The sequence below is a fragment of the Lathamus discolor genome, chromosome Z, assembly GCF_037157495.1.
Source record: "Lathamus discolor isolate bLatDis1 chromosome Z, bLatDis1.hap1, whole genome shotgun sequence".
NCBI classification, from domain to species: Eukaryota; Metazoa; Chordata; class Aves; order Psittaciformes; family Psittacidae; genus Lathamus; species Lathamus discolor.
In genome coordinates, this window is record NC_088909.1 from 23,392,397 (window position 1) to 23,412,687 (window position 20,291).

At 46.9% G+C, this 20,291-nt stretch overlaps 1 protein-coding gene across 6 annotated transcripts in view; it reads left to right on the forward strand.

Moving 5' to 3' along the window:
* The window catches only part of PLEKHG4 (pleckstrin homology and RhoGEF domain containing G4), a 97,191-nt gene extending 91,880 nt beyond the window's left edge, over window positions 1-5,311 (forward strand). For 3 of the 6 annotated variants that reach the window (XM_065662023.1, XM_065662024.1, XM_065662025.1), the window contains exons 20-22: window positions 571-687; window positions 773-1,036; window positions 1,587-5,311. In XM_065662023.1, the coding sequence (XP_065518095.1) occupies window positions 571-687; window positions 773-1,036; window positions 1,587-1,915 (710 nt within the window). In that variant the 3' untranslated portion in view covers window positions 1,916-5,311. The remainder of the gene's footprint in view (window positions 1-570; window positions 688-772; window positions 1,037-1,586) is intronic. The other 3 variants (XM_065662027.1, XM_065662026.1, XM_065662028.1) reach the window with 3 other exon arrangements.
* The last annotated feature ends 14,980 nt before the right edge of the window (window positions 5,312-20,291 follow it).

Below are 20,291 nucleotides of genomic sequence, written 5' to 3' on the forward strand. Positions count from 1 at the left end.
GTCCTGAGCAGGTTTGGAGCATGTTAGCAGGCAGGCTCTGTGCAGCAAGTGGCTGTGTGCTGGCATGCAGCCTCAGGAGCATGTGCTGAGCTTGGCTGGGCATGTCCCTTCCCTGCCCCTCATCCACAGGGAACCTGACCAGTCCAAGGTCTGTGTCACTGTAGACACCTACTGGTCTCAGTGGGGGAAATGGAAGATACTAGCACCGGGTTTCCTGCCCCGTGAGCATGGGCTCTGCTCATGGAATGCTTCCTGCTCTCTCTGTGATCTGGGCCACTGCTGGAGTGGCAGCTGCCTCAGCCAAGCTGGCTGAGTCTTTTCTCTCCACTGCAGGCTTCCTGCTTGGCAGGACTCTCATAGGCAGCATGGCACAGAGTTACTATTCCAGAGCAGGGCATGATTGCTTGTCCACAGAGGCTCCTCAGGACCAGGGAGCAAGGGAAAGACAGATCTGATCTCAATAGTTCAGGAGTAGCCTGGCCCAGGAGTGCTGTAGTCTGGGGCTGCACAGTGCCTGTGGGGAGGGTTGGGTCAGCCTCATTGTGTGGTTGTGGGTCTCTCCCTCCACAGAAATCCGAATGCAAGAGATGGTCTCCATGGGTGTGGGCAACAAGCCATTCCTGGATATCAAACCCAGTGAGGCAGCTATCAATGACCGTGCTATCGACTACATCATGAAAGGCAGAGGTAAGTGCTAACCATGTCTTCCTCCTTGCTCCCTGTGAGCTGGGCAGGATTGGTACTCAAGCTTCTTTGGTATGTTTTCTGGCAGGTGCCAGGACCAGAGCATCTATTGCGGTGTCTCTGTTTGACCATTCCAACCCCTACAAAAGGACACAGGCACAGCTCTCCACTGGCAGCACCCCTGCTGCATACAGCCCTTCCTCCTCGTCCCTGCTGGGGCCCCTCAACCTCCACATGTACCTGGACCAGGCTCTGCTCCCTGGTGTCCTGGCTCCCAGCTGCCCCTTTGATGTCAGCACCTGCATTGAGGAAGATGAGCTGGAGCATGAGACGAGCAGCCAACCCTCACTGAGTACGTATGAGCTCAGCCCTCTGCAGCTCATCCCCACCTTTGCTGTGAGCTGTGCCGTCAGATCAGGCTCCTCTGCAGTCCCTGTCTTGTCTTGTCCCTGCCCTTCTGTGCCACCTCTGTCTCAACATCCAAGTTGGGAGTTAGGTTGGATGCAGGGATTAGTAAAGCACTCTTGTGATCTGCATCCATGCCTGTGGGAAGCTTGGTGGTAGTTCTAGGGGTGCTGTGGCCTTGGAGACCAGTGCTATGTCTCTGACCCTTTAGTACAAGGCACTCCAACTCTTGCTCTCAGCAGCCTGGTCTAGTGACCCCCTGGCTTCCCCTGTGTGAACTTCCCTGGCCAGTGCTTACCAATCTCTAGCATCATTTGCCATACTTCCTTGGGTGATTTTGTGACCTACGGCTTTAAAGAGGCCCATACAGGAGTGTGGCTTATCTGTGGGCTTGTGTGGCAAGTGCCTCTGCAAACAGACACATTATCAATTGTATGTAGCATAGACCTATAGGCCAAATTCGTTTCGTCAGGATGACCTTCCTCTCTTTCCTCCAGCGACAGAGAGCTCTGAGTCCTCACACTGCATATCAGGCAGCGGCTCCAGCGGCTCCGACAGTGGCTGTGTCTCCAGCATCCCACAGGAAAGCTTCTGTGAAGACGTGGGCTCACCACCGTACATGCCCCTCGGCTCGCAGCACAGTTCTGCAGTGGTGGAGAAACCCCGATTCCCCAACAGCCAGTACATTTCTGCAGTAAGTGCGAGCAGCCAAAATCCTCTCTTCACTCTGCCTGTTCCTGCAACTGCCACCCCAGCTCAAGCCACCACCTCTCCTGGGGGGACTGAAGATGCTGCTTTTGGTCTAGGGGTCACTGTGGGGAAGTGACAGTGATCACAGAGACTCAACCTCCTCCAGGATGGGTGAGAGCCCCTCTCTTGTGGAGCTTCCCGTTTGGTGGCCAAGGTCCTCAGGGAGGTGCTCTGGAAAGGACCTTCAGTGCTGGAGGCTGCATGGGGAGGGGATGCTGCACACACAGGAGCTATGATGTTGTCATGGGCTGGGGTACATGCGTGACCTCCTGGGATGGATGGGGCTCTGCTGCAGATGCTGCTGAGCTCCTTTCCTGGGAGGTTTGGGCCTTTTCTGGGGAGCAGTGAGATGGAGGAGCAGGAGCCTTTTGCTCTGAGTTGTGAGTGCATCTCCTGTTACGTTCCTGAGAGTTCTCAGCTGCTTCCCTTCCCACTAGATCATGTCCTGATGCTGTTGTCCTCTAACCCTGTACTAATGCTGGCTTCTCTCCTCTGCAGAAAGCAGGCCAGGTCACCATAAGTCCCTCAACAATAGTGTGAGCCCCTCTGCACACGTATACCACCTGAGGAAGCAGAGTTGTAAGTAGCCCCTGAAGGGGATTTTCCAGCAGGTCTACATGCTGGTCAGGTTTGTCAGGGGAACCTTACCCTCAGCTTCTCAATTAAGAGTTTTCCACATGCATTCCTGGCTGGTCTCTGAGCTCTGATTCATTTGGTCAGAGAAGACCAGCTTCTGTAGATCTGTCACCTCAGACAGCCCATCTGATGCCTCCTTGGCTTGAAGCAGTAGCAAAACAAGCAAAATCACTTCCAGGCGGTAGAGGATTAAGTACCACCTTAGTCACCGGTGTTCAGATGAGCTGCTTTCCTCTGAATGCTGCCCAGCTGTCTAACCACTAATCTGTTTCTTGTGGCTGTTTGCTGAAATCCTGCTCTTAGTTATTCCCTCTGACATGCCCTGGAGAACCCACGGTATTCTCCCCAAGCTGGATTTATCCCACAGCTTCCTTTGAACTGCCAAAGGAAACTGCACGTCGCTAGATGGAGGAATCTGGGCCAGGATGCCCGAGGGAGCAGCTGATTTCTGGAGGATGCCTTCCCTGCCAGGAAATGGCTGTTGCTCTGAGGAGGGGAGAGCACTGGTGTGGGTGCCAGCCTTTGGAAAGTCATGTCATGGCCCACTCACATCAGCCAGCTTCTGGCTTTGCTCCTTCCTCTGGCCTTAGGGATGAGCCTCCCTGCTCACAGAGAGCAGAGGGGAATGCACATAAGGGAGGCAGGATCAGGGCTGGAGTGGCCAAGGCACAGGGCACTAGGTGGCTGGTAGGTTTGGCACTGTGGGCTGTGATGACCACACAGGCCCACAGCTCATATCCACAGGTACAGGAGTTCAAATCAGCTAAACAGAACCAGCCAAGGTTAAAATGTTCTACCCTGAGCTGCTGGGGGAGTCACAGTTGGGGCTTTAGAAGCGGCTGCTGCTAGGACTGAGCCTTGGGGCGAGCTCTGAGGTGTGGATCTCCTCACAGGGGAAGAGGCATGCTTCTCCTGAAAGGCTTTTCCAGTAAAACACTCCTTCCCCACTCAAACACAGCTCTGACAGACAGTGGTTCTCAAGCGTTTTCCAAGATCATCAGGACAGAGGGACAGTGGGTCCTGCCCCATGGCAGGAGTGCAGCCGCTCTAACCCATTGCACGCTGCTGTGTTCCAGGTTTGATTGCCATTTCAAACTCCCTGAAGACCTCTGACCATCAGAAGGAGACAGTCTTCACCTGTGAAGATACATTTTTTTCTTACACATAATCACAAACAGCCCCAAACGTGACCTATGGCTGGGGGGAAGTCCCAGGAAAGTTTCTTTCAATTACATGTAATAGCTTTGGTGTCGGATGGGGCCTTGGGGATTCAAAACATGTTTGCCTGATATTTATGAGTAATAGTAACATAGCTGTTTGGAGATAAAGAAAAAAAGTATTATTTTTAAAGCTATGAGCTGTACAGATTTTGTTACAAGTGATTCTGTTACTATTTGTTCTGTAAGCTGCACGTTTTATAAAGTTTTTGGAAGGGCATGAAGAGAAACTGAGGTATTTAAGTGAAAGTAGAGTAACTTTCTGTTTCGGGGTTATATTGGCCTGGAGCTCAAGATTTAACGTCCTTCCTTATGTTCTAAATATGTCTATCATAGCAGTAATTTATTTTCTTGGCTTAACACTTCTGTTTTAATAAAAGCAATTTCATTATTAAGGTGAATTGTTTCTTCAGATGATTCTTCCAGTGCCTCAGTGCTGAGCTTGTCTCTGTAGTAACCTCCTGTCAGCTCCTCTGCTCTCCCTGTGCCACTTCTGCACTAATCAGCTGCTGGCTAAACCATGTCAACCCTGCACATATTCCTGGGAGAGGGGAGAATTCCCAGATGGCAGTGGAAAGGCCAAGGCAGAGCAGGGAGCAGCCAGCAGATGTCGGTAGGAGTGTGGAAGAGGGGGGTGGTCTGAAGTCACAAAACTTCCGTCTCTAATATAAGCCATTTCCCAGCGTGGCTGCTGTCCTAGTGCCACATGTCCTCTGTGCCCCATGGGTCAGGTCCCATGGCACATGGTGCAAGTGGCAGAGCTCAGATCCCATCATGCCTTGTCGTGGTGATGTGCTGGGTTTTGGGGTGATGGGGCCGGACCACTCACATTGCCTCCACCTGAGCCCCTCTCCACGTACTCCAGTCTGTAGCTGTGGCTTGTTTGAGGAGCTTGGCATACTGGGAGCCTCCAAGACCAGCAGGTTTGGGGTGTGATGGGTTGATTATAATGCCAAACATTTCCTGCATGTTGTTTGAAGTAGCACAGTGTAATGGGAGCCCTGTGCTCCAGAGTGACCCAGGGAAAATGAAAATGAGCATTTTTGGAAACCATAGTTATTTGCTGCCAAGCTTCTGTTGGTTTACTCCTGGTTTGTGTAGAGCTGTAAGTCAGGCTCATCTGGTGTCAGCCTGAGGAAGAAGAAGCAGCAGTAACTTATGGCCTGTCTCAGCTGTTAAACCTCACAGGTCACCCTCATGGTGCAGAGCAGGCTCCTTCCAGCCTGGGACCTCCCTGCTGTACATAAACCACTTGTTTGGTTTTAACAAGATGGATGTTTTTAAACCTTTGGTCTTTTTTCGACAGCAAAGAGAACACAGTTTGAAACCTTGGTACAAAGTTGTGTGGGAACAGTTGCACAAGGAAGATTTCAGAGGTTACTATTTTAAAGCAGTTGCTATATTAATGCAAGAGTCTTGGGCTGTCAGCATACCACTATCTCATGTCACAGGAGAGAGAGAACTTAACTAATGCAACAAGAGGAATATGAAACTTCCTCAATTTCTCAGTTTAAAGGTTTCTGCATTGCTGGAAAAAATATTAGTCCTGTTTACCTGACACTGTTTCTTCAGGGTTTGATTGATTTGTCTAATAAAGGTTTTTTCTTTGTATGATCTCATTTGCATTGTATCTTGGTTTCAGCATGGGCTGCAGTGGAGAAAGCGAGTGGGCTCAGGGAACAGTGGTTGTTGATCCATCTTGGAATACAAGTCAGGGATTGACACGAGGGTTTTTGAGTCAGGGTGTTAGAGTGAGACTGATGGGGTCTCACTGGAGCTCACATGGTTTTCCAGTGTGGGGTGTCAGCCCAGCACAACAGCTTCTCCACAACTGGGCGAGGAGGGAGGCGAACACTGGGCCATGGCTGGAAAATCACCAGGAGCATAGAGGCAAAGTGTGTCCTGTCTTGCAAGAGAATCATCTTCTGTTAGGTAAACCCCACATGCTGCTGATCAAGGTATGAGAAATAAAACCAAAGGTGGCACCTGTTGCAAAGGTTCCTGCCTACACAGAGCTGCTGTTCAGAGTCAGAGAGCAGCTGAGCAAAACTCATGGAATCCCAGTCTGGTGTGGGAGGGAAGGGACCTTAAAGCTCATCAAGTTCCAGCTCCCTGCCATGGGCAGGGACACCTTCCACTAGAGCAGGTTCCTGCAAGCCCCGTCCAAACTGTATTTGAGCACTGCTAGGTCTGTAGTACCCTGGGTCTTCCTTTTTCCTGTGAGGGAACTGGCAGATGTAGTTGCCAAGCCACTGTCCATCGTATTTGAGAAGTTGTGGCAGTCAGGTGAAGTTCCTGCTGACTGGAAAAAGGGTAATAATAGCACCCATTTTCAAGAAGGGGAAAATGGAAGACCAGGGAAACTACAGACCAGTGAGTCTCACCTCTGTGCCTGGCAAAATCTTGGAGCAGATCCTCTTGGAAACCACACTAAGGCACATGAACAGTAAAGGGCTGGTTGGTGACAGCTAGCATGGCTTCACTGGGCAAATTGTGCCTGACAAATCTGGTGGTCTTCTATGAAGGAGCCATGGTGTTGTGGATAAGGGAAGAGCAACTGATAAAATCTACCTGGACTTGTGCAGAGTGTTTGTCACTGTCCCACATCCTTAGGAGACCGGTGATCAAAGTCATCTCACTTTATGATGACTGATACAATTTAGAGACTTCATAGACTGATGTGTGTCTGGAGAGAGCATGTCCTCTCCTCTGGGTGTCCCTGTCTCTCCATTCCATCCTTCCGCAGTTGAAAGATGTCTTTTCCAGCACCGGAGCAGAGCTACCAGCAGAGGGGGCGGGAGGAGCATTTTTCAGCTGCGCTAGTCATGTTTAGCTGTCCCTGCCATGAAAACCCCACAGAAATCTGCAACGGGATACAGTGATCTCTTCACTGAGAACATTTTCCTTCTTGCTAAAGGTGTGCACACAGTGCTTCAGCCTGTGCAGAGCCTTAAGTACAAGTGTCTGGCACAGCAATCAAGATAAAGGCATACACACTGAAAGGCATGTACACAGAAACACATCTCTGAATCTCTAAAGACCAATAATTTATGTTTAGATAGTTTACTTCAGGGCTGAAAGGAAAAGTCTTAATTCGTTTATACAATATTCTTGTGCAAAGAAGACAAGTCGCCATGCTTGCTTCCCCTCTAGCTGCCTAATAATGTAAAAGAAATGCACAAATTCACTCTTCTTACTTAAATTCAGCTGGCAAAAATAATTTCCCAAGTCTTAGAAAGTTGAGATCTTGCTGAAACATTGCCCATCTCCATGGATTACAACACTTAGAGGATAGGGGCAGCCACAGCTTCTCTGGGCAACCTGTGCCAGGGCCTCAGCACCCTCACAGGGAAGAACTTCTGCCTAAGAGCTCATCTCAATCTCCCCTCTGTCAGGTTAAAGCCATTCCCCCTTTTCCTGTCCCTACAGGCCCTTGCCCAAAGCCCCTCTCCAGGTTTCTTGTAGCCCCTTTGGGCACTGGAGCTGCTCTAAGGTCTCCCCTTAAGGAGCCTTCTCTTCTCCAGGCTGAACCAGCCCAGCTCTCTCAGCCTGGCTCCAGAGCAGAGCTCCTCCAGCCCCAGAGCATGTCCATGTCCATAGACAACAGGCTGGGTGCGAGGTTATGCTGCATTTATTTGCATTTTATTACTTTCATTTGAATGTTGAAGGAAGACATTTGTCATATTTCATTTGCTATTCTGTGTAACCAACTCAGTATACGTCTATAGCAGGTTGTTCCAAGGTTTAACCTGAAGTATTGCATGATGTATAACCTTGCAATTTTCTGGCTTGTCATGATCCATTACCATAAACACATATTAACTATGGAATATGCATGCACAAGGAAATGTGAAGGTGATGCTTTAGGTCATTTCCCCCATACTTTATTGTTTGTCAAGCAATCACAGTACGGAAAACAAAATGCAAAGCCCAGTGGAGTTTCAAAATCAAATGTCACACTGTTTAACAGTTTACAGGTTCATTCTTGCCTCTTGATATGTTTTCCTCATCTATCTGAAGGAACCAGAGAGCGTTATGGAATCTGAAGCAGAAGAGTTAGCTAATTTTAATGCTGGTGGTTGGCATTTCTCAGTTCCGCAAAATAAAGTTTCCTGAATCTCTGTTGTGGAAAGAAGCTTCTGTACAAGCTCAGTCTGAGAAGATTATTTATTGACCAAAGTGGTTTTGTATTTAGGCACCTTCATGATTATGCACAGACTTTGAAGTTACCCCTTTCAGCTGTGCTGGATTGACTTAGTGTATGAGCCAGCACTGATTTTGCATCTGACACCTTTGTCACAGGTAGAGCAGGGTGTTCCAGGTGGCTTTTCTGGAGTATTCTTTTCCATTCTTAGATAACATTGTCTGTAGAAGGATGTCAAAGAGTTTGTGTCTATAACTTTACCAATGCTTGCGGTAGGCATACAAACAAATAATCATCACATTCAACTCCTCTGCCTTGGTTGGTGAGTACAGAAAATGTTCCAAATTTCATGCTTAACCCTTCTGGAAGAGACCATTCAACAGTCACTGCTTGGTTTGGGGTTTTCTTAACCAAAGTCAAAACAAGCGGAGGCTTTTTATCTGCTTGATGACAATTATACTGACAGATCTTGGTGAATAAGTATCCTTCTGTTGTTCCCTGAGAAGGTTCAGTCTGCCTGAAAACAAATTCCTCCTAATGGGACACCACTAAATTCTCATGTGAACTGGGGAAATAACAATTTTGCCTCCTCCCTGTTCTGTAGCTGCATAAACAGAAATGTTAAATGTATATCCATAACAAATAGTTAATTTGCTACAAGTGTTTTGTATTGTAATTACAGTATAGGTTTGTATTGTGCCAATGAAGGCTCAGTCCATGCTTCCTGCCTGGACGAAATGTGTTTTTTCATATATTAATAGTTGCAGTTCCTCTAAGTTTAATCTAAACATTGAGTTTCTTTTGGTTTCTAATTTATTATTTTGTGTGTGTGAAATTGTCTCAAAATTGCTATGATACTTGATATTTTTAACCCAAAACATCAACACTTTGCACTTAACAGGAACATTTTTGGATTTTCTTTCAGGCCTCTGTTTAAAGATGTAGTATCTCCAAATTGTTCAGGAGAGGAAGACTACCAAACCCCAGTGGTCTATTGTATTAGGAAAGTATACACATGTTTAACATGAGTTTGTTGTGGCATGTCCAGGAACATGTTCTACCAAATGAGAATTCTTGCATTTTCTGTCTGTAAAGTGCTTTTCAGGGTAACCTTATTAAGTCATGAAGGTATTTTGTGCACAAAGTCATAACCATGACCCTAAAGTTACCTTATACTTAATATCCTGCAACAGCACAGAAACATTTATTTCGAGTTCCAAACTAATTTATCAGTCAGTAAAAGACCAGGAAATAAAGACTGTTAATCATTGATATCACTGAGCCAAGCATCAACTCCTCTTTCTAGCATCGAATTCCAACAGCTTGTCATAAGGTTGTTATTAAAAAGATCCCAAAAAGTCCTTCAGGCTTCATGTTGGGCTCTTGGCTATTTCTATTATTGTATACTTTTAGGCATGCCAGTGTCTGTCTTGAATTCCAGAACTAAAATAAAAGGAAGTGCCACTAAAACCCAAACTTGGCTTTTTTGAACCTAGGAATGGCTCTAATTATATTACAGGTTCTTACAAATATTCTCCACAAGTTCACTCCAGTTACTTTGAGGTACCTCAAACTTTGGAATCTAGTATTTGCTCTTGTCCATATACAATATTCCCTGGCATACTTCAGTAGATGTCAAGTCCAGTACTGAATGCATTAGACTCTTTCCCACTGCTGCTTTGATTTTGGATTAATTGAGTTGAAGTTATAAGTAGAAAAACTTTACATATCAGATTGTAGATAATTCGAAGGGGAGAAATAGAATTTATGTGTCCAGCCTGCAGACACACCAGCAGCTGAAAGAGCACCTCTGAATTCCTGCAGAACACAGAAATGTACTGGAAAACCATCAGAGATTCCTGAATTCACCAGAATTCACAGGTAAGTGCCCTAAACTGGCAAATTCCTTTGCATCCTTAGGAATGCCCACAGGCTGCTGTCCCCTACTGCAAGTGAGGAATATTTTAGTCTCTCAAAGTTTATTTAGTGTGATTTTTTTTTCATTAGTCATCTGTATTTTAAAAATAGGAAACCCCACACAAGTGTTCATTCAGTTGTGCTGGGATGCAGGGCTTCATCCTGTTCTGGTATGTCTGAATCCCTTCTTACATTATACTGTTTCTGTCTGTCTTCAGTAATACTTCTTCAAAGATCAGCATCTTCTCATCTTCTGTGTTTGGTTTGGTTTTGCTGTCTGCCAGTTTTAATTTATTAGTCAAGAAACAAAGCCTCTTCAAGGTGGTTTCCAGAGTACATGTACCTAAATTTAGCCGCTTGAGGCCCTACTTATTTGGGTTTTATGTCTCCAGTGGGTTTCTGATACTAAAATGCATTAAAGACATCAGGTAGAAGAACCCTTTTATCAGTAACTAAAGTAGACAAAACTTACACGGCACTAGATTCAAACAGGTACAGTTACTCCACCTTGCATCTTTGCATCAGTAAAAAAAACATGTTTCCTTCAATAAATAATCTCCCTGTCTAAAAGACAGACAAGTGCTTTCCAAGAGCACAAGCAGGATCACCTATCTCCTCCATCACATTGTACTCCACACTCTGTGAACTCAGTTAAGGTGAGATCGAGATGGAATTGCTGCAGTTTGGCTCTGCCAGTCCTCTGCTGTCAGCATGCAGGGAAACACATGTTCCAATGCACAGAGGGATGGGACTAGAGAAGAAGCAGCCAAACAAACAGGAAACCTCTTACATGAATCTGTCAAGATGCTGTGATTAAATGAACCTAAATCCTGTGTTTTCCCAATCTTTAATATTGTGTCTGCCTATGGCAGAAGGATGGAACTAGGTAAGCTTGGAAGTTCCTTCCAACCCAAACCATTCTGTGACACTATGATTATATTGTCTCCTCTAGCATAAATCTTGTCTTTAGGATTGAGTTTTCAAAGAAAAAAAAGTGCTTCCTGTTCCCATTTATCTGCTGTGTATATGTCCCTATGGGACTAGTAATACTGGGAATGAGAACCTACACCTGAGCAGTGGACGGAGGATATCAATACATACTTCCTATGTTTTATTTTCATTTTCAAGTTCATTTATTTTCTTCTTCCAGAAGATGCTGTTGCCTGATGAGCTTGTAGTTGCTGTGAAGATCTAGAGAGATAACAGAATGTACATAGCTCTCTATTTTCTTCCTTATATGCATTGGTTTTAATGTTATATTGTGAAATTGCATATTTGAAATGGAAATCATATCAATGTCAGCAACACTGAGGTGAGCAGCCTTAGCAGCTAGTTTCCATAAATGCTGAAAATTGTGGGAAATAGGATGGTGATGATAAACCACTGATCTTCTGGGGAGCAGTTTTGACCTCTCTTCCTGGCAGGCTGCTGCTCCATGGTGTCTCTCACCATGGAAGGGACCAGAAGATCCCCACCATGGTCCCTGCCCTATGCCATGGCACTGGGGCTGGTGGCCAACCACCCATATTCTGCTCAGGGATAGCTCTGTGTGGGCCTGCACCTCTCTGGTATAACAGCATCCTCTTCCAGCACGCCAGGTACCCATCCTGCCTCCAACTTCAATACAACCTTTTAAAGAACCTTAAGTTATCTGATGAGTTTGAAGTTGAAGAGGAGCCCTGTTCTCAGCAGCCTTTCCTTTCGTGTTTGGAGTATTCATTTTCAGCTAACTATTGCAGGTAACTATAATTACAGGAGCTGGCATCCTGCTTTTTTATTGTAGGCTGTTAAGCCTAAAATGCCAAAGTAATATATGCAACCTTTTTAATACCAACATGGTCTTAAAATTTACGATCTACCATGCATTTAAAAGGGGATTTTCAAAAGCAGTTAAATCATATGGCACAGAAAAGCCACACTGCTATGTCTAATCCAAGTAAGAATGTAGACTTCTGAATACTGGGTTGGAACTGTGTCTTTCGAGATGTACTTCTCCATGTTGTTAGCATTATTGCTCAAACTTACCATACTGGTGTACTGGTTTAATAGAATCTACAGCATATAGTAAAATGCTTCGAGGTCAGTCATAAGACTAACCATTGAAACACATTTAATACACCCTTTTAAAAACCACCCACCTTTTTCTTTCACCTGCTTGTCGTGATTTGAAAGAAGAAACCCAAAAGAAATCCCAGTGAACCAGTTAGCTGTGATCCAAGCCTGCCACACAATGAGATGTTCAGCCACACATATTTCCATCAGCCACAGACTGAAAAACTTCCTGCAAAACTTCCTGCACCTTGAACCAACTTTAAATTCAGCACAAACTGACAATGCCCAGTCTGTACAGTGATAGAAAGGTCAACAGGAAGGTCAAGCATACAGTCAGCTCATCTCTGCCAGTCACATCTTGTCTGCTCTTGCTGTTGGCACAAGAGAATGATCCAGTGTGGGAGAAATACCAAACTGAAAGCATTATTCAGAACTATTGTGGGTGATTTTTTGATGACAGCTCCATTGCAGTAGCTTTGTGTTGGATTGTTCTCCACACAAAAGGATGTGGGAAGTTACAAGGAAAGCTCAGTAGGTGCCAAAGACATTTGTAGAATTCTCATTTCCTGCCTTGTACACGTTAAAAATATAAAGCAAGCATAAAAAGTTTAGTGATTTCCTCTTCTGCTGGGTAGGAATCGGCTGGAAACTCACCGGCTTCCTCTTGCTGAAAATATTTCTGAGGCTGAAGAGCTCTGTGCTGGTTTGGGCAGAAGGGACACTACACACTACATACCTTTGGACAAAGGGGCAAAGCCTCTTTCATTGGTAAATGGAAGGTGGTGTAAAAGGTTCTCTGCAACGGAGACACCAGCAGATAGCACAGCTCATAGTAAGTCAAGATTTCTCAAGAGCTCTTCCACTTCACAGTAGCATGAGCAACATTGCCTGAATACAATCAAACAATGATCTACATTGACTTTTAACTGTTACTGTACAATAACCTGAAGGACTCACTGACTGGCAGTGTCAGTTTTCCTCAGCTGAACTCTCCATTGCTTACTCCATTGCTTTATAAAACTGCCTGTTGCTGATCAGTGAACACTAGAGCAATAACATTAGGTTTTAGGTGAAATATAGAGCAGGTTTACACTGGATTTAGGCAGTGCTACTCACGTCTTTTGGTAATTTTACTTGCTAAAGTTGCCAGTCTTAATCAGCACTGAATTAACTTACTGAATTCCCTCAGTAAGTTCCTTGAAGATTAGACCGTTCAAGTTACTTTTATCAGAAGATGTTCTACCTTAAAAATATGAGGTATCTTTTTTCCTGAGTTTTTCAATGTGGGAATGTTCTTGCAAGTCTTGCTATTAAACTAGAGAATCTATTTCTAACTTGCAGCCTTACTGCATCTACATTTATGGATAGATATAGAAATAGAGCCACATTTAGCTCTTGATAAAACCAGACCCCTAGCTTAAGTGCTAGTTTCACTTTGGTTTATCCCCTCTTTTCCTCTAATAGATTTGTAGGAAAATCATTACATTTTCTCTCAGCCCTTGTTGTGGCTTCTTGACAAGAGTTAACACGATCCCCTTGTTGACTAGTGATTTTCTCTTTTTACTTATCCCACTTTCCCCTTATTCCCAGAACTTAGGTAGGAAATGATCTCTGGAGATTGTTTAGTCCAACTCTCTGCTCTGACCAGGATCAGGTAGGTCAGGTTGCTCTGGATCTTGCCAAGCTTTCAGTATCTGTAAGGGTCGAGATGCTGCAGCCTCTCTGGACTGCTGCTCCATTACTTGACTACCCTTGTGCTAAATAAAGTCACACATACCGTTTCCTATGTTCCGACTTTTTTTCATTACCTCTTGGCCCAGCACTTTGTACCTGCAAGAAGAGTCTGGCTCTGTCTTCTGTACACCTTCCATTAGCTGTAAACAGTAAGATTCTCCTCTAACTTGTTCTTTTTCAGGCTGAGCACAAGCAGCTGTCTCCACCTCTTCTGTTATGCCACGTGCTCCAGGAAAGGCAAGTTTATCACACTCTGTACAAGGTAATCCAGTTGAAACCTCCCCAGGTTCTACTAATTCTGCTGGAGTTTGCTCCCTCAGTACATCCTACACCCTCACTGGGAGTTCTTTGCTCCGTTGGTGGCAACCACTTTGTGATCAATGAGGGCGGACACCCCTTTGCCCCATCCAGGCACAGACTTCTGCTTGTAGGATCCTAACTGTACTTCCTGTTGGTTATTTGCAAATCTGACTTCTCATTTTGTAGTAATGACCTTGCTTTTAGTTTAATCCACCTTTAAAGTCCTCTGGGTCTTTCTGTAGCAGCTGGTTCTCCCTCAGCCATCAGCGTATTTCACCAGAATAAGGCAAAGGGGCTGATGTTCGAAATATTTTGTCCTGCCCCATAAGAAAAGTGTGTCTGCAAAAAGGAGTGAATCTCACCAGTTCTTAGATGGCATTATAACCCTTGGGAAGGAGGGGTGGATCTTGGAACAGCAGTTCAGGAATTCTATGTCATCATTGTGTGGCCTGCCAGATAACAGACACTAGAAAAAGTAATGCTGTGACCCAAATGTCTTAGTGGAAAATGATGAAACAGCTGATAAGCAAGACCAGAGGATTAAAAAAAGACAAGGAAATCTGGAATACGGCAGCTCATTACAGGACTCATCACTGTCAGATGCAGGATTTTTTAGTTAAAAAATAATTTAAGGGGGACTTCAGATAAAGCTATAGGAGTGCTCACCAGTATGCTTAAACTTCCTCTGGGGACAAGGGCAGCACTAAAAAGAACATCAATATGAACACAGGCTGACTCCACATGTCCATATATGAATTATGTACATAGATTGATATGTATGTATGAAGTGTTGATATACAAACTTATCTATAAAAGAATAACCGCATTCTGGGACTGTGTGGCACCTCACCGATGGCATTATGCCTTTGACACTCAGGTTACCCCCATGACCAGCTTGTGTACATTTCTGGAAGTCTCAACTGGCATGAGGACAACTTTATTTACTTGCTCTATTAATAATCTTCCCAGGCAGCAACTGGGAGGCTGCTGCAGCAGGGGGTTTTGTGTCAGTGTTTGGAGCTCTGGTTTCTCTGCCATCTTCTGCTCATAGACTTTGCCTCCAAAAAATGTCGCATTGCTATTGAAGCACCATTGGATGCTTTTTTGGGCAGGACTGATTTACAGCCTCCTGGACACCAAGTAAATGGTAGCTGATGTGGCTTTATAAGGCTCACAAGAACTGGTGCTATGCAAGCGCACACTTCTTGTGCCAGTGCCAGCCTTCTCCAGGAGCTTTGATTCACTACACAGCAGGAACAAGGTAATACGGAGCCAGTAATATCACAGGATGGATAAGTGACTGCTGAAGCACCAAACCAAGCTTTCCTACTGCTCCATACAGCACTTGTAAGTTCAACCTTCTTGCTGTGCTTCCTTTAGGTGAGCTGTTCTGCAATAATAACCATCTGCACTCGCAGGTGGAATTCCTGACTGGAACTGAAAAAACTTGCCAGACTTCAGGAGACCAGGGCTCTTGTGCTGGACAGCCAGAGGCATGGGCTGGGCACAGGTAGGGTACACAGCTTGCCTGCCATTGATCTGTGTTCCAGCAGAGCTCCTCTGATCCCAAGTCACATACGCTTCTTACAATGCCCCTGCACTGGGGCTTTGACACATGAGCAAACTATGTTGGTGATCATTATGATCACGTATGATCATTAATGCACATTGTACACTGCAGAGGGCTGGAACTGGATAGAGACATTTAAACCAAGATATGAAAATGCCAGTTCGGTGAGCAGAAAGTCAGGAATATCATGGGTGTGACAAAACTGCTTTTCTAAGAAAACGTATCTCAGGTCAAAACAAGATAAAGAAAACCCATGAGGGTGCTGAGGCCCCGGCACAGGGTGCCCAGAGAAGCTGTGGCTGCCACATCCCTGGCAGTGCTCAAGGCCAGGTTGGATGGGGCTTGGAGCAACCTGCTCTAGTGGAAGGTGTCCCTGCCTGTGGCAGGGGTTGGAACTGGGTGAGTTTTAAGGTCCCTTCCAACCCAAACCAGGCTGCAATTCCATGATACTATGAACACTTGCTTTTTGTAATCACAGTGTTCTGCTGACGTGTTTCCAGCTGCCTCAGCACACGCTATTCATCTCTTCGAATGGTTTCTATCAGCTATTAAGCACTGTAAGCCAGCTATGCATGAAATTGTAAAATGAATCGGAGCTGCAGTTGGATTTGTCTTCAAACACAGAGCTCCAAGCTGAAAACCGAGAGCTTTAACATTGTAAAATGTGACTTTGAGTAAGTGTAAATCAGCCTCTCAGCCTGGGGAGAACTGCCGGTAGCAGCTTCACTCTCCTGAATGCACACTCACTATTTCATTTCACTTTTGCAACAGCCTCTCCCAGGTCTGTAGTGTCCACAAACAGTGCTGCTGCCACAGCTGACAGCAGAAAGCAGTCCCACTGCTCACAGAACACCTCTGAAGTTGAAAAATGCACCCGTATTGAGACATTCTCACAAGGAAGAACTGCGTCAGTACTACCAGCACAAGGCTCTGGTCAGTGCTGCACTTCAGAGCAATTATGGCGTCTGGACAGGGAACAAACAGGCATGAAATATGGGCTGTGTTCAGTATTATCTGGTTATAATGTTATATATATTATATTGAAATGTTATGTTTAAAGCTGATGAATCTAATGCTGGGTTTTTTAAATTTATTTTGTTTCTCTGCATCTTCCGGCTTTTATCTTCCCCCATGTTCTTCCATTTCTGCTATTATATTAACATTTCTATTATCATATTAACAAAATGTGGAGATGACTTCTGTGTAATCCCATTTTCTCTGCTGGGAAGATGGAAATTTAGTTAATTGAGTTCCCTCCAAGATAGCACTGAATCAATATTCCTGTGCAGTGTTGGCAGCAGGCAGCTGGCCATGAAGCATCCATGGTCCAACCAGTGTCTCAGGGCACTGGCTGCAAGGATTTAGCATCCTAGCCCCAGATTTAAATGTTTCTCAGAAGAAACTCTGAGAAAGTGCTGACCCACCGGGATGCAAGCTGCTCCCTGCATCTCGTCTGAACACGACTGACAGCCCAGCCTGTGTGTTTTGAAAAGCGTTGTCCATCAGGCTAGCAGTGAAATGGAAAAGTACACGGAAGGCAGCGCAGGTACAGCATGGTGGGGAAGCTGTTCTGCCTGGCCTGGGACCAAGGCTCTGCCCTCCACCAGCACAACAAGCTCTCTGGGGGAATGCTCGCTGAGGGAGAAGGGTTTTGGAACAGCAACATCTATGAGCTCTTCCTGGTGCTCCCACACAGGCGTACAAAGACCTCCCTGGGCCTATTGGCATCCACTGTCTCACTGTTCTAGGAGTGAATCTACACACTTGCAGAGCACTGATCAGCATCTCTGCCAAACCACCAAAATAACCTTTCAGAGAAGCCAGATCCCTCATCACAGGCACACAACTTGCTGTCAAAGCATGCAGCGCCTCAGACATGACCCTAGACACAGCCATGGAATTAACTGGGTTGGAAAGGACCTTCAAGATATTCAAGGCCAACCACTCCCAGCACTGCCAAGGCCAGCACTGAGCCATGCCACTGAGGGCCTCATCTACACCTTTTTTGAGCACTTCAGGGCCGGTGACTCCACCACTGCCCTGGGCAGCCTGTTCCAATGCCTGAACACCCTTTGGGGAAGAGATTGTTCCTAACATCCAGTCTAAACCACCCCTGGTGCAGCTTGAGGCTGTTTCCTCTTGTCCTATCCCTTGTTCCTTGGGAGCAGAGACCAGCCACCTCCTGGCTCCATCCTCCTGTCAGGCAGTTGTAGGGAGCAATAAGGTCCCCCTGAGCCTTCTCTTCTCCAGACTAAACCCCCCCCAGTTCCCTCAGCCGTTCCCCATCACACTTGTGCTCCAGCCCCTTCACCAGCTCTGTTGCCCTTCTCTGGACCTGCTCCAGCACCTCAATGTCTCTCCTGTAGTGAGGGGCCCAGAACTGAACTCTTTAAGGAAGTGACCTTGGGGGGTAAAGAACGCATTTTACGGCTCAGTAACCACTCAGCTGAGCCTGCCCAGCTGCACATCTCCCTGGCAGGCTGGGACATGAGCCTGTGAGAGGGTCTGGGTTTGTCCAGAGTGGGGGATCAGGTGCGTGTCCTGCAGGTGGCAGGGTCTGGCGCATCCCTCCACTGCAGGAGTGGGGACTGAGAGAAGCCAAGGGGAAGCAACAAATGGGAAGGAGAATTAAGCGTTGCATCCGGAGCTCAGATCAATGCAAACAACGTAAGTACTGGCTGAGAGACCCTCCACTGTGAGGGAATTGCACTCTGGCTGCACGACATCTTTCTTGAGCTGGTGCAGAGCCAACTGCTGAGCAAAGGCTTGGCCAGAGCAAATTCATTAGTGCAGGGGAAATGGCTGCAAGCCCTTTCATTTGGGCTGTGTCAGTATTCATCACAGAAAGTAGTTCTGCAGCTAACATTCAAAGGTCTCTGCTCTCTCATCAGCCTGTGGCACCGCTTCAAGATCCACTGGGAAAACAGCCAGAGCTGCTGGACCCATGGAAGTTTCTGCAGGTTATGGTCTTCTCAAGGGCTGAGCACTCCAGCTTGGCCCCTCCTCATCCATCCCATGCTCCAGTGCCAACCATCCTGGGGACTTCCATGTCGCTGTCTCCACTGGTCATGAAAGCCGGTATTTAACGGCCATATTTCTTGCACTTAACCTCCCTGTGAAGCCGTGTGTTCACCTGGCTTCATCCACACACGGGGGCTGTGTGATGTATCTGTAAAGCAGGTCGCAACCACGGTACTTCAGATACTCACCAGCATCCCGCTGTTCCCAGGAAGCTGTTCCCATCACATATGGGGAAGTGACTTCTTTTCAAGTCGATTTTAGCCACTCTGCAGCCATTAGACTTGTGCGGTCTCTGCTGGCACTGGTTCTCCTGGGGCTGGTTTGGCAGCACTGAGACACCAGAGCATATAGCCATTGCTAGCTGAGCTCACCAGGCAGCCATGTCCATATCCAGGGAGCAACAGCATGCACTGGAGCTGCCTCCTTGGGAATGAGAAGGTCGGAAAGTCACATGTAAGCTGTGGAGCAAGCAGTGGAGAACTCAGGAGCTGGAGCAGGTGAGGAGCACTTCTAGGCTGGGCAGTTTGGCAGCGCATGGGAACTGCTGGCCTCTGCCATGGCTTCAGAGGCTGCAAAGAAGCTGCTGGTTGGAACCGGATGATCCTAATGTCCTTTCCAACCCAAACCATTCTGCGGTTCTATGATTCTGTTCAGGATTCAGAACAAGGAGCGAGCGACTGATAGCGAGGCTTGGCTGTGCTGTTTGTCCCATCCCTGCCCCAGCAGCTCTGTCGCCCGAGCAGCAGTGGCTCAGCTCCCTGTGCTTCCAGATGAACAGGAGAAGTAATTCCAAGTGAGGACCCATCCACCCTCCTTGCAGGCTGCAGACCATGGATGTTACATGGACAGCTCAGGCAGCAGCAGAGCAGGGTGAGCATCTCTGCGGGGAACAACTGCTCTGGAATGCCACGCTCTGTCACTGAACGTGGGGATGCCGGAGCTGCTGCTCGTACCACATGTGAGCTTAAAACCAGGCAGAAATCCCCTTCCCAGTCTTGATTACCCAGTCTTGACCCACAGCTCCCTCCCTGTACAACACAGGTACCCCCTTCCCTCCACCAGCAGCTCATGAGCAGAGCCACTTACAGGGGGGGAAGGAGTCCCACAAAGCCTGACCTGCCCCCCTCTTCCCAAAATGTTCTTTTTCTGCAGAGCCTTCTGGTCTGCACAAGGATAGGGATGTGGATGGCACTTCCATGGACCATGGGGCAATGCAGGGAAGCCTTGCCCTGGGAATTTTGCACCTTCTTTTGACAGCCAGGCCATGGAGTCAGCAAAGAGTTAAAGCCTCCAGGCCCCCAGCAACAACTCTGGAAAGAGGAACACTGGATCTCAGAAAAGAACATTTAGGGGCACAGACAGCCACAAACTCCCTCTGACCCACTCAAAGGAGGACAAACAGCCCCCGCCTGTCACTGCAGACACTGGTAAACACTTACTGAGAGTGAGGCTGAAACCAGCCCAGATGACAGCCTCCTCTTCCTCCCGTGTCTTCAAAAGCAGCAGCTATGGTGTAGAAGGTGCAGTGCTGTGTGCTGGCACTGAGCAAGCCTACCCAAGCCACATGCCTGCTCCCAGCACACCCCTTGTGCCCAGCACCATAAGCTGAGGCACCTGTGAAACAACCACTGTGGGTTATTTAGGAAGCCTAGCTCCAAATACGTGACCATGGAGGTGGCGATCAAGCTGCAAAGCCTGGCACTGCCACTCTGCTGGTGCCTGGGATTGGGGTAGCAGTGCTTGCACACCCATCTTCACACACCTGAGCACCCAATGGAGCAGCCGTCCCATCCCCAAGCTGCTGGCCCATCCTGGAGCCCAGCCTCTTCCCAGGGATCGTTACCAGGAGCTCGTGTGTTTG